The sequence below is a fragment of the Lampetra planeri genome, unplaced genomic scaffold (assembly GCF_965212315.1).
Source record: "Lampetra planeri unplaced genomic scaffold, kcLamPlan1.2.h2 scaffold_997, whole genome shotgun sequence".
Classification (NCBI taxonomy): Eukaryota; Metazoa; Chordata; class Hyperoartia; order Petromyzontiformes; family Petromyzontidae; genus Lampetra; species Lampetra planeri.
This window is the reverse complement of record NW_027615819.1, coordinates 650-14158: the sequence shown is the minus strand read 5'-3', so window position 1 is coordinate 14158 and position 13509 is coordinate 650. Positions and strand designations below refer to the sequence as shown.

The window sequence follows — 13509 nt, the reverse complement described above, 5'->3', positions numbered from 1 at the left end:
TGATTACGCTTGTAATTGTATTACTAAATATATATGTATTCATTTAGAAAATGAATGCACTATTAATTGTTTTTAGAGCACATTCATCTTTTTGGCAAAGCAGATAAGTCTCATATTTCTGCAATAAAATTAAGATGAATTTCATCCATTCGAGTTCAGTCACTTCTTAGATGTCTCCCTACATGGATATGTGAAAAAGTTGCCAAGCCATCAGACATCACTTCCCAAAATAAGTTCCTCATAAGACAAAATGAATTTCATTCTGTTGCTACATTTGATACTATTAGAGCCGACATCTGCTGAGGGTGCATGTGTCCTGGTAAATGCATGACTGTCATGTAAGTAATTACTGCTGATAAAATGTTTTGTTTGTCACATCTGAGTATCATGAATCTCTCTTTTTATTTTTTAACAAAGTAGAGAGATTGGAGAGGAGTGAAACACAATGTCATGTCATGTAAATGAGATGAGAAATATGGAAATAGTCATGTGGCACAATAGCTGTTGCTGTTCTGCTGGGATTGTGCTATGAAAAAATGTACCCTGTTGCACATTGGTGTTGATTTCTGTTCATGCTTACATGACACAGATATTTTTTATCATGGCACCATATCATCCCATTAGAACCACGTTTTGTGAGATCTTTCAATCAAATGAAAGTGTTGGCATGCTAACTTTAGCAAGTTTGTCCTTTTTAAGCTGTCCGTCAGGTTTGTCATGTTGCCTTTTATATCTCCTAATGACATTTCTTGCACATCTTAAGTCAGAGAGAGAAAATGCCATTCGATCTGACCAATACCTCACCTGTATTTGGGTGATATTTTGATTTTTTTCTCCTGATTAGCAGTGTTAAACATGTCAAACATTAAAACTGTCTGGCTCCTCAATAATCAGCATGTCAGTAATCATACACCTGTTGTTTCCTTCCTGTGGCTGATTGTGGGACAGGCCCATACCTTCCTGCTGCAAAGAGGTTCAGCGCTTCCTTGGGTGTGCCTCATTTGAAAGTTACTGGAAGATTTTGTACGATTGCTGCCCCCCTTCATGCACAAGCCTCTGCTCAGTCTTGCTTTCATTGGACCCTCGGGCTTTAAAGACTTTTCGCAGCTTCACTTCTGGCCCAGTCGTCCACTATCAGATCCAAGTCTACATATTTGTGGTAGATGCTCAGGGTATTTGCCTCTAATCTCAGAGTTGTTTCCATTGAGATGGTCTTTGGAAGAGTGGAACCTTTTCTTGTGTTTTCAGGCCACAAGAAGCTTGAGTATCTATGATCTGCAAAGAGGACTCAACTCACATAAGGCTAGGTGTTTCCACCTAAATCTCTCTACTGTTCCCCTCTGAACACACTAATTGTGACCTTTCCCCCATCCCCTCTCCCATGTGTGTTGTATCACCAAAGGAAAGTCACTGACACCTCATGCTATCAGCCAACCAATTGAAGCAAAAGCAAATCTGGTGGCCGGCCATGGAAAGTAGGTGGAGTATGTAGCAGCCTGTCCAGTGTATGTGCTCGGCTAATGTATCCTTCCCTGTCCCTTGTCGGCCCTGGTCCAATGTTTCCATGGATTTTTTTTCACCAACCTTGAAGGCAACATTACAATTCTCACTGTGATTGACAGATTCTCTGAGATGGTCCGCTTCATATATCTGTCTAATCTACTCTTGGCAAGGAAATGGCGGAAGTTATGTTGCGACATGTACTGTGTCTCCATGACTTCCCCAGAGACATCCTTGTGGCTTGGCCATCAGTGCAGAGGTGACTCTTAGATCCACTGACTGAGTGTTTGGCCTTTATGTGCCAGTTCACGATAGCTACTGTCAGCATCCTGCTGTTCCTCGTGTGAGTTCTGTGTGACCCGATATTGGCCTGTTTCTGTCTTTGACAGCGCTGTCTGCTGATTTTAACCTGATTATGTGGATTCCCTGTGTACCAACCTCAAAGGACTGATCGTACTTCAGTCTGACCTCTGCACCCCGCGTAAATACAATGAACAGGATTCATAGTAGCGCTGCAGTGAGGGCCATGTTGCATTCCAATTTTATACAGCAAGAAAAAAACATTGATTGATATAACTGAAAAAGAAACATGTTCTGGTCGGAAGAGAAAAGACTAAACTCAAGAAGATGATGCAATCATTTATTTTAAGACACCCCTCCAACACAAGTTTATATTTTTAGGAACTGAGCTGAAAGGCCTTGATGCATGATGGTTCTTACTCAGCAGACTCAGCCTGCAAAAGGGGGAAGGACATAATTATTGACAGTTTGAAAAGTATAAAATACTGTCTACTGGCTTTTCAAATCAGTACTCTAATGAAGCAAAATATATACAGTGCTGTTACCTTTCCAGCGTCACGGCTCTTGGCTCTCAGCTTGTTGACCTGGGACTCAGCTATGTCAGCGCGCTCCTGAGCTTCCTCCAGCTCATGTTGGACCTTCCTGAGCCTGGACCATGTGAGTGTGGCCTGCTCTTCCTGTGAGGGATGAGGTGAAATATATATTTGTGTAAGAAACTATTTTATTTCATTTCATGACTGGTCAAATCAGAGTTTTTGACTCCACAGCCTCCTCAGCTTGTCTCTTGTAAGCTTTGACTTTGAGCTGCAGCTTATCCACCAGATCCTGAAGTCTGGTACAATTCTTCTTGTCCTCCTCAGTCTGTGGACGTAAAGGATTCAGTGAGTGGTAAAAATATAGAAAAGAAATGAATGTAGTGTCTATTAGAAGGCTGAAAATACCTGGTAGGTCAGCTCCTTCACTCTCCTCTCATATTTACGGACTCCTTTCACAGCAATCAGCTCCACGTCTCTGCTCAGCCTCAACTTCAGTTTCCAGCTCACGGACCTGAAATAGATTTGAAAAGAATTACTACAGAAATACTGTTGAATATGTTCAACATAGTTCATTCATTCATCATCCCCCACTTGAACAGCAGGGTACACCCTGGACAAGTCACCAGTTCATCATAGGGCCATTCCACATAGTTTATTGAATTTTAGGTCATACCCTTGACTCCAGTTTCTGGAGCTGCTTCTTGCCACCCTTCATAGCGAGGTTCTCAGCCTCATCCAGACGGTGCTGCAGGTCCTTGACAGTGACCTCCAAGGTTCTTCTTCATCCTCTCCAGGTGAGCACTGGTGTCCTGCTCCTTCTTCAGCTCCTCAGCCATCATTGCAGCCTGAAATTATTATTGGTAGTAAATCAAAACATCATCTAAATACACTCCTTTTCAGGTGTGTGAAAAACGCTTCAGTTCCATTTCACAGGGAACTCACATCAGTGATAGCCTTTTTGGCTTTCTCCTCAGCATTTCTTGATTCTGAACCGCATCATCTACTTCTCCCTGAACTTGCACAAGGTCAGCCTCCAGCTTCTTCTTGGTGTTCAGAAGACTTGTGTTCTGAATATTGAGAAGTTCAAATTAAATATATTTTATTTATAAAGTGGATGTGTACATTTAAATCTTGTACACTGTTGGACACAAACCTGAGAGTGAAGCAGTCCGACACGCTCGCTGGCATCAACCAGCTCCTGCTCAGCCACTTTGCGTCCTCTCTCTGTCTGCTCCAGAGCAGCTCTCAGCTCCTCAATTTCAGCAGCATCAGACCATTTCTGCGCTCCACCATAGCAACCTGCTCCTTCATGTCCTCTTGTCCTCTGACAGCATCATCAAGGTGCAATTGGGCATCCTGTGAAAAAGAGGGAAAACTATGAATATTCTGTGCAGTTTGTCCTATATTAAATGAATTCAATGATATGAACTTCACCTTGAGTTGTCCCTGGACATTCCTCAGTTGTTTCTGGGCCTCAGCAGCCTGCCTGTTGGCATGGCTCAGCTGAATCTCCATCTCATTCAGGTCTCCCTCCATCTTCTTCTTGACTCTCAGGGCGTCGTTCCTGCTCCTGACCTCAGAATCCAGAGTGCTCTGCATGGAGTCCATCACCCTCTGGCTGTTCCTCTTGATCTGCTCCATCTCCTCGTCCTCTCTGCCAGCTTCCTGTCAACCTCACCTTTGATCTGGTTGAGCTCGAGCTGAACGCGGAGAATCTTGGCCTCCTCATGCTCCAGTGTGCCCTAAATGAATCAGAATCAGAATCAGAATCAGAAATTCTTTATTGTCGTTGTGCTAGGCACGACGAAATTAGGATTGCAGTTCCCGGCATAGACAGAACAGTAAAAGTATAAGCAGAAGTATAAAAATATAAACAGATAAACAGTGTAATAGTATGAACAGTATAAATAGTATTAACAAAAAATGCACAAGTTGCATAGATGCTCAGTCTCTGGGGGGTGGGAGATGGTTGTGAGAGGTGAGGGGGGTAATGGATTTCACAGCTCTGGGGAAGAAGCTGTTTTTGAGGAGGATGTTTAGTAATCTTGATTTTGGAACCAGCTAAAAAATGTCACATGAATAAAAAAAAAATATTATTATTATTATTATTTTTTTACCTCCGCTTCCTCCAATGCTGTCTGAATTTCAGACTTACAGTCTTCTTTGCCTTCTCCAGCTCATGGATGCTCTTTCCAGTCTCACCAATCTGTTCAGTCAGGTCGGAGATCTCCTCTGCAAGAAGTCATGATTGTTTCTTACTTTCAATTACCAGTTTATCATCTGTACTTGTCTATTCAACAGCTGACTCACGCTGCAGGTTCTTGTTCTCTCTCTTCAAGGTCTCAAGCTGATCCAGAGCCTCCTCATAAGAATTCTTCATCTTGAACAGCTCAGTGCTGAGAGAGCGAGCCTCCTTCTGGGCTCCTTCCAGCTCTGCCTGGCCCTCCTCATACTTCTGTTTCCATTCAGCCAGGACCTACAATGATGTACATGTCCAAAGGTTAGCATGTACATGAATTGAGCTGTGATTAATTTTCTTTCCAGTCACCACATACCTTATCAAAGTTCCTCTGCTTCTTGTCAAGGTTGGCAGCCAGAGAATTAGCTCTTTCCACATCAATCATGAGGTCCTCCACCTCACCCTGCAGTCTCTGCTTGGTCTTCTCCAAAGAGGCACACTTTGAGTTCACAGCCTCAATGGACTCCTCAGCCTCCTGCAGGCGCTGGGCAAGCTTCTTTCTGCAGTGAATATGTTCTTTTAATTTACTGTAGATTGCAAATTGAATGCATGAAAAAATGTTTCTGGTGAAGGATGAATGTACTTGGATTCCTCCAGCTCCTCCGTGCGCTGGATGGCATCGGTCTCGTATTTGGTTCTCCACTGAGCCACCTCACTGTTGGCTTTGGACATTCCTCGCTGCAGCTCAGCTTTAGCTTCCTGCTCCTCCTCAAACTGCTCTCTGAGCAGATCACAGTCATGGCGGGCTGACTGAACACCATGGGCTAGGGCGTTCTTGGCCTGATGCACATGTCAAAAAACACTTTTAATGACATATGTACAAAATATATACTATGTAAATGTACTCTCATGTAAATGATAAAATGTAGTGAAATTGCACTCATTTTTCATTTACATTTATAAATGTACTTGTAATTATTTTCACAAAAACAAAGGGAACAAATTACAATTATAATGTATTTACAGGTTATTCTGGTCCACATGAGATTAAATGTAATTGTGATAATAACTTGTACAATTCTGTCAATACCCCAAAACAAAACAAAACAAAACAAAATATTGCTGATTGTTTTAATGTGTTGAATTTCAAAAATAATTTGCCACGTGATAGGGATCAGAATAAATCAATGAATCAGTACCTTCACTTCCTCCTCAATATACCTCTTGAGTTCCTCAATCTGCTGAGTATATGCCTGTTTACCTCTGGTCAGCTGGGAAACAAGCGCATCCTTCTCTTCTAGTTGACGAGAAAACTCACCTGCATGATGTAGTGTGAACACATTAATAGAAATCATCAAGTTACCTATTTGTTGTCAATGAATTTGTTAACTTACCATTTTCAGTCTGCAGTCTTGCCCTCTGTGCATTCAAGTCATTCAGCTGGCGAACATTCTCATCATTTTTAGATTTGAGTTCACTCAGCTGGTCTTCGAGAGTTCTGCACATTTTTTCCAGGTTGCCCTGTTAACAACAACGCACAAGGGTGAAATTATACATATATCTAATCATTTATATATTATAATATTAGATAGACAGATAGATAGACCACTAGCCTTTGCTTTGGCAACAGCCTCCATGTTGCTGGAGAGGTCATCGATCTCCATCTTGTACTCGCTCTTCTCCTTCTCCAGCTTCTGTTTGACACGCTGGAGGTTGTCAATCTGCTCTCCAAGCTCTGCAACACTGTCGGCCTGCTTCTTGCGGAGAGCTGCTGCAGTAGCTTCATGCTGCAAGGTGGACTCTTCAAGATCACGACGCAGCTTCTGGAACTCAGCCTCACGCTTCTTGTTCATCTCAATCTGAGCGGCCGTCGCTCCGCCTGCTTCCTCAAGCCTCTCACTGATCTCCTCAAGCTCCCTGGAGAGGTCAGCCCTCTGCTTCTCCACTTTGGCCCGAGCAGCCCTCTCAGCCTCAATCTCCTCCTCCAGCTCCTCAATACGAGCCTAGGTTTGATGATAGTGTTATCAAAACCTCAACTACCTGAAATATGATGGGGTGTTTTTGCTCTACTGAGTCTTAATTTAGACCTGGAGTTCTTTGATCTTCTTCTGGAGTTGAGCACCAAGAGACTGCTCATCCTCAATCTTACTAAGGAGCTGGCTTGTCTCAAATTCTTTCCTGTAAGAGAATAACAGTTATCAGTATTTTGCATTACTGTTGCATTATTACAAATGAATAAAAAACAATTATACTTCTTGATTTTTTCCTCAGATTGCTGCTTGTCATTCTCCAGATCCATTATGGATTCCTGGGCCAGTTTCAGATCTCCCTCAAGCTTTCTCTTGGCTCTTTCAAGGTCCATACGGAGCTTCTTCTCTTGCTCCAGTGAACCCTCAAGCTATCAAGATGACAGTTAATATAATCCAGATGTAGTGATTTGAGAAATCCAAACCAGTATTAACAATATTAACACCTATTAACTCCTTAATGGTGAACCCGTAACATCAATAAAGAAAACCTTCTCACATCATCTACTTGCTGTTCCAGCTTGGTCTTGGCCTTGGTCAGAGTGTTGACTTTGTCTTCCTCTGCCTGGAGGTCATCCAGTGTTTGCTGGTGGGCCTCTTGGAGGGCTTTCTTCTCCTTGGTCAGCTTGGCAATAGACTCATCTTGAGACGCCATCTCCTCTGTCAGGTTTTTCACCTGAAAGTGATGTTGAAGTTATTATTATTTCAATTATTGTTTTACACCATAATGCATTTCAGATTTATAGTTTGAAGTCAAAATAAATGGAACCTTATTTTCAGTGGCATGTTTCTCCTTCTCCACTTTAGCCAAGGTGAGCTCCAAGTCATCAATGTCTTTCTTCAGCTCAGAGCATTCGTCCTCCAGTTTCCGTTTCTTGGCAGTCAGCTCAGCGTTGATTTCCTCTTCATCTTCCAGTCTCTCAGTGGTCTCTTTGAGTTTGGCCTCGAGCTGGATCTTGCTCTTGATGAGTCCCTCACACCTCTCCTCAGCATCTGAGAGGTTCTCAGTTTCCTACAGTTTGTAGAGGAGAGAGATAAGCATTACGGGTCAGCTTTATAGCTGACATTCAGTAACTATACTACTTACTATACTATATTACTTACTTACTAAATTAAACAACTGCAATGTGTATTTTGTTCTACTCACAGCTGCTACTTGCAGTTGCAGGTCATTCTTTTCCTGCAACAGGGAAACCATCTTCTCCTCCAATTCCTTCTTCTTGGCCAGGGCAGTAGCCAGGTCTGATTGCATCTTCTCATAGTTTTCTTTCATCTTCATCAGCTCTTTCTCAGTCTCAGCACTCTTCAGAAGAGGCTTGATCTTAAAGTACAGATGCATCCATGGCCAGTTTTTCACATTCATGAAGGAGCGGATGTTGTACTGAACAGTGAAGATTGCATCTCTGAAAGAAAACACAGGTGTTTTTTTATGCCATTACACTGGTATTTTAGACTCAAACCAGCATGCTTGATACCATTCCTACCTCCGCTCCATCATCTTAACAAACTCTCTCCTCATGAGGTATGCTCTGCAGAGGGCCTGAGTCATGGTCACAAGCTCAGCAAGTTTCTCATCTCTCATCTCCTCCAGAGTACCCAGCAGACCAGCTTTGAAGAACACCTTTATTGTCAAGTGAATGAATTTAGTACACAAACTATGAACAGAAATATGCAGACGTAAGTAAAAATTCACCTTTGTGTGTCCAAACTTATATTGGGTGTGATCCACGTCAATGGAGCCCAGCAGTTTCTCTGCAGCTTTCTTGTTGTCAATGAACTGTCCCTCAGGGATGACGCTGGCATTCAATACTTTGTATCTGCATCAGGAAATAATGTTGTTACTTTTTCCACATCATTACAGTCTCCATCATAGAACCTCAAGTCAAGTAAGTTCAGTTTTTCACCTCTGCTTGAAGTCACCGTAGAGGATTCTGCTGGGGAAGCCCTTTCTGCAGATTCTGATGCCCTCCAGCACACCGTTACACCTCAGCTGATGGATGACCAAGAAGTTCTCCATAAGACCTGTGCATTGAACAGACGTTTGTTTAATAGCCTTTCAGGGATGACTCATACTATAGTTTTTATATCTCAGCAATCAAGAACAGCATTCAACACTGAACCTGGGGTCTTTGACTCATTGGGAATCAGGCAGCGGACAAAGTGAGGGTGGGTGCTCCTCAAGTTGGTCATCAGCTTGCCCAAATTCTCCTGGGAGGTGAAAATGATCATTTTAACAAATATCAACATGTGGATGAATCAGGTGCCCATACATCTCTACTTTTAAGAATTTTGGCCGTACCCTGAAAAGAGCAGACACAGTCTGAAAGGAGCCACCTTTCTTCTTTCCACCACCCTTCTTGCCTCCACCACCACCAGAAGATTCTTCCCCCAACAACAATTGTAATTACTTATTGTTGGACATGAATTAACTGAAAAGCTAAATTAACACAGTGTGTATTTACAAAATTAGCATCATACCCTCAGATGAAGCATGGGATGCATACAGGAAAGCCAGAAGTTTGTTTGCAGACTTCTGGTAGAGCTGGACAACCGAGTCATTCAGGGGGTCCTTGTTCTTGTCCAGCCAGCCAGAGATATTGTAATCCACTGTACCAGCATAGTGAACCAGGGAGAAATGAGCCTCAGCTTTGCCCTTTGCAGGCTTTGGCTTCTCAAAGGCCTTGGTCTTGCCAAGATGCTGATCATGCAGCTTGTTCTTGAAAGTTGTGTCAGAGGCCTTGGGGAACATGCACTCCTCTTCAAGGATGGAGAAGATACCCATTGGCTGAGGACAGAGAAGTAGTAGAGTAGAAACTCAATAATCAGGAATTTTAGCTCCACCTGACAGATGTGACTCACCTTCTCAATAAGCTCAATGCAGGCAGCCAAGTCCATACCGAAGTCAATGAACTCCCATTCAATGCCTTCTTTCTTGTACTCCTCTTGCTCCAGCACAAACATGTGGTGGTTGAAGAACTGTTGCAGCTTCTCATTGGTGAAGTTGATGCAAAGTTGCTCCAAGCTGTTAAACTGTCAGTACAGAATGGAAAGTAAGTGCATGGCAAAATGTTGCTAAGTTGCTGCTCAGAGGATTTTACAATGACTCACATCGAAGATCTCAAATCCAGCGATATCCAACACACCAATGAAGAACTGCCTTGGCTGCTTTGTGTCCAACATCTCATTGATACGGATGACCATCCACAAGAACATCTTCTCATAGACAGACTTGCACAGAGCTGAGACAGCATTGTTTACCTGAAACGACGTATGTGGATATAATTAATCCAAAATTATATATTAATGATGATATATATTAAAAAACTGACCTGTGGAACGGTTTGACCTTTGGTCACAAACTCATTTCCGACTTTGACTCTGGGGTAGCACAGAGCTTTCAGCATGTCAGCGGAGTTCAGGCCCATGAGGTAGGCAATTTTATCAGCCTCTGATAGAAAGACAGTCCTTGAGCTCCTGACACACTGGCCCATATTTAGCATTGTAAAACGCATGCAAACACTTGTCACAATTACCCTCAGTGCCATCAGGCTCAGCCTGCTCCTCGCGCTGCTTCTGCTTGAATTTCATGTTGCCATGATGCATCACAGCTCCAGTCAGCTTGTAGATACCAATTTTCTCCTCTGCGGTGAATCCCAAGATGTCGATAGCGGTCTGTATTTTATATATATATATATACACACACACACACACAAACACACACATACATACACACACACACACGGTATTTTACAGTATTTTACACACATGTACGTTTTTCATTATTTTCTCAAGTTTTTTTCATACATCTGTGGCGATAAATTCCTCCACATCGTTGATGCTTTTGACAGTGATTTCACCCTGACTGATCATATGGTAGTCATAGGGGTTGGTGGTGATCAGAAGAGCCTCTGGAGGAGCGTAGAGGAAATGCACCAGTCGGTATGTATTCTCATTTATGTCTCATTATTTGATTACTGTGCTATAACATACCCAGGAGCTCAGGCTTGTGGCCTGTCATCAGCTGATAGAAGATATGGTAGCTCCTCTCAGCAGATAACTGGAAGGTGACACGGGACTTCTCCAGCAGATCTAGGAATAACAAACCAAGATAAAATTCCATGTTACATAGATGTATGAAAGAGATGTATTCAGCATGTCACAATGTCATTCTTACCAATGGTGATAATGAACAAAATGTATAAAATACATACATGTTTCAATATCAGCTGAGGCCAGTTTTCCAGTGGTTCCAAAGTGAATTCTGATGAATTTACCCTAAACAAACACAAAATAAATCAGTAACAATATTTACATGTGTATTTTTGTTTGTTTGTTTGTTTGTTTTTTACCAATACTTACAAAACGAGAGGAGTTATCGTTCCTCACAGTCTTTGCATTACCATAAGCCTCCAGCAGGGGGTTAGCTGCAATGATTTGATCCTCCAGTGAGCCCTGTCAGAAAACGTACTATCAGTAAACATACTGTTGTCTTAAACATGATTTTAATGAAGACATCCAATTTTACCTGCATCTTGCCAGATGATTGTTCTGTTTTCTTTCCTCCAGTCACTGCAATTGTTGCAAAATACTGGATGACACGCTTGGTGTTGACAGTCTTTCCTGCACCGGATTCTCCACTGGGATAGGAAATAGATATTTTGAGTACTTTTGTTCTTTTCCATATCAGCATGTGTCCTGCATAGCCTTTCAATTGTTTTATATTTCTTACGTAATAAGGATAGACTGGTTCTCACGATCTGAAATCAAGAAACGCATATGTTTGATACTTAATCTGGTCAAAATACAGTCAAGTTGAATTATTTTGCAAATAAATTGTGTTACCAGTGAGCATGAACTGATAGGCATTGTCAGAGATGGAGAATATGTGGGGTGGAGCCTCAATCCTCTTCTTGCCTCTATATGCACCAACAACCTGAGCATCATACACCGGAAGCCACTTGTAGGGGTTCACGACGACGCAGAACAGGCCGGAGTAAGTCTGAATTACCAAAGACAGAAACATTAGCACATGTGTTGAATACATGTTATTATGCTGTAGAAAGGAAACCCACATAGATCATCCATGATGCAAAACGCTCTTTGAGGTTATACAACACAGCAGGTTCGTTGAGGTGGGTCATCATGGCCATGTCCTCAATTTTATCGAACTTGGGAGGATTCATAGGATGGATGTCATCCTCTTTTACAGTGAGTGTCTGGAAGATACAGAGTAAAATTGATGTAATTGAAATATTTGTTAGTATGACAGTATATCTCATATTGAATAATTAACTATTTCTTATTGAGACAGTCAAATCAAAAGCAGTTATTTTCTAGATGTTTGGTATATCTGAAGTATTTATTCCTTCTGTGGGATAATTTATCGAGGAATGAATCTGAAACATTTCAACACTTACCTTTCCTGTAACTGTATCAACAGTGGCTTTGCCACCCTCTCTTTTGACAAGTTTACCCTTGAGGTACATCTCATCTGCATCAGCCACAAAGTAGGCTGTTTTGGCATCAAATGGTGTGTTCTGAGCCTCAATTCTCTCCTTCTCTGGCTTCCTCAGGTAAATGGCCGCAGGGCCATAGGCCTCCATCTCTGCGTCAGAGCTCATGATGGCACTTTAGTGGGGTCTGAAATAAATGTTAGTTTTCATTCTGACATGCTGTAAATAATTTTGTTGCCATTCTTATCATATGATTGTTCTAATGTTATACCTCAGCTCACCCCAACTGAGTGTCAGTGTTGTAGATCGAAGTGCCTATAAAAAATATTCTTAGATTATCATTGCACAGAAAAAAAATGACCAAATGATTTATTAATGCATCTGTCTTATAGTTTCATCCTTTCACAATATAATACAATCTACATTTCAATCAATCTGTAAATTCAATCAATTTGTAAATTGGTTTTATACCAATTTGTCAAGCTTTGTTGAATAATTTTGTTGTTAATACAATATGCTAGTACAATCAAAATCGCTATTTATATATATAAAAGGTCAGGCAAACCTCTATGTCACCATAAAAACAATAACATAAAAACACCTTCAAGGTGACACTTAACACAGACAATTACACCGAATGCAAATGCATTGCATTTAAAGTGAAATCAAAGCATTAGAGGAGCATTCAGACACACAAAGCACTAACCTTTGATGCCTGTCAGTTCTCAGGGAAGCCTGAAGCTGTTGCTTTTATAGGGACTCCAACTGCCCTGTCAGCAGAGTCCAACACTCAATTTGGTCATGTATGCCTGTCATCTTGACAATCATCATCTGACATTTGATGTTTGCAAATGTTTAGTGTCTAGGACAAAAGAAATGGACAAAGACTAGGACTGACTAGGACAAACAAAAACTGACAAGAGTCACAGCCTCAGCAAATATATGATAGAAATCAAATTTGAATGGATATGTATTCATGCTTTCCATCTTTAAGCCCCCTTTGCCTTTACAGAGATACACTCAAAGGTCATTTGTATTGAGTGTCGGAGTATGTTCAGAGTTGAGATCTCTGAAACACAACACAAATTGTTTCAATGACACATTTGTATGAAATGTATTTTTTTACAGAGCTGTATGGGGCCACTCGACATTCAAAGAATGCTCAGAAATAGATGCTGTGCCAAACATCCCATGTCTTCAGGTCTTAATTTGCTCCTACGGGAAAATTACTTCAATAGCTTTGGTCTTCCTTACTTATGAAGGATTTAACAAGTTTAAAACATATGTCGAGCTAACTCTGGACTAACTGGTGCCAGCATGCAAGACCAAGAATGGAACACAGTTTTGGGGAAGCTCTCCAGTGGCGCTGGTATACTGTTGCAGCACACTGGCACATGTCATCTTTCACTAATAAAACTGACTGGAAGACTCTTTCCACAGTGTCCAACTGGTGTCACAGCTTTCCGTAAAAGGGCTTGTGGAACATCTGCCAACCTGACTTAGATAAGACCTAT

At 41.6% G+C, this 13509-nt stretch overlaps 1 protein-coding gene across 1 annotated transcript; it reads right to left on the bottom strand.

The window, feature by feature from the left end:
- Nucleotides 1-2216: 2216 nt before the first annotated feature.
- Nucleotides 2217-12163, bottom strand: LOC144742342 (myosin heavy chain, fast skeletal muscle-like). Its single transcript, XM_078624811.1, is given in 45 exon segments — nt 2217-2234; nt 2346-2477; nt 2566-2661; nt 2742-2795; nt 2797-2847; nt 3010-3108; nt 3110-3181; nt 3279-3325; nt 3328-3403; nt 3490-3602; nt 3605-3692; nt 3771-3988; nt 3991-4078; nt 4454-4491; nt 4494-4568; nt 4647-4812; nt 4892-5075; nt 5159-5355; nt 5715-5833; nt 5910-6036; nt 6129-6518; nt 6603-6693; nt 6768-6913; nt 7042-7218; nt 7312-7554; nt 7690-7945; nt 8027-8163; nt 8236-8359; nt 8447-8564; nt 8663-8750; nt 8842-8924; nt 9021-9327; nt 9402-9572; nt 9651-9800; nt 9872-9990; nt 10076-10214; nt 10347-10450; nt 10533-10631; nt 10754-10817; nt 10902-10994; nt 11068-11179; nt 11272-11299; nt 11385-11541; nt 11615-11758; nt 11960-12163. Coding segments are annotated over 45 exon segments (5802 nt in total).
- Nucleotides 12164-13509: the final 1346 nt, after the last annotated feature.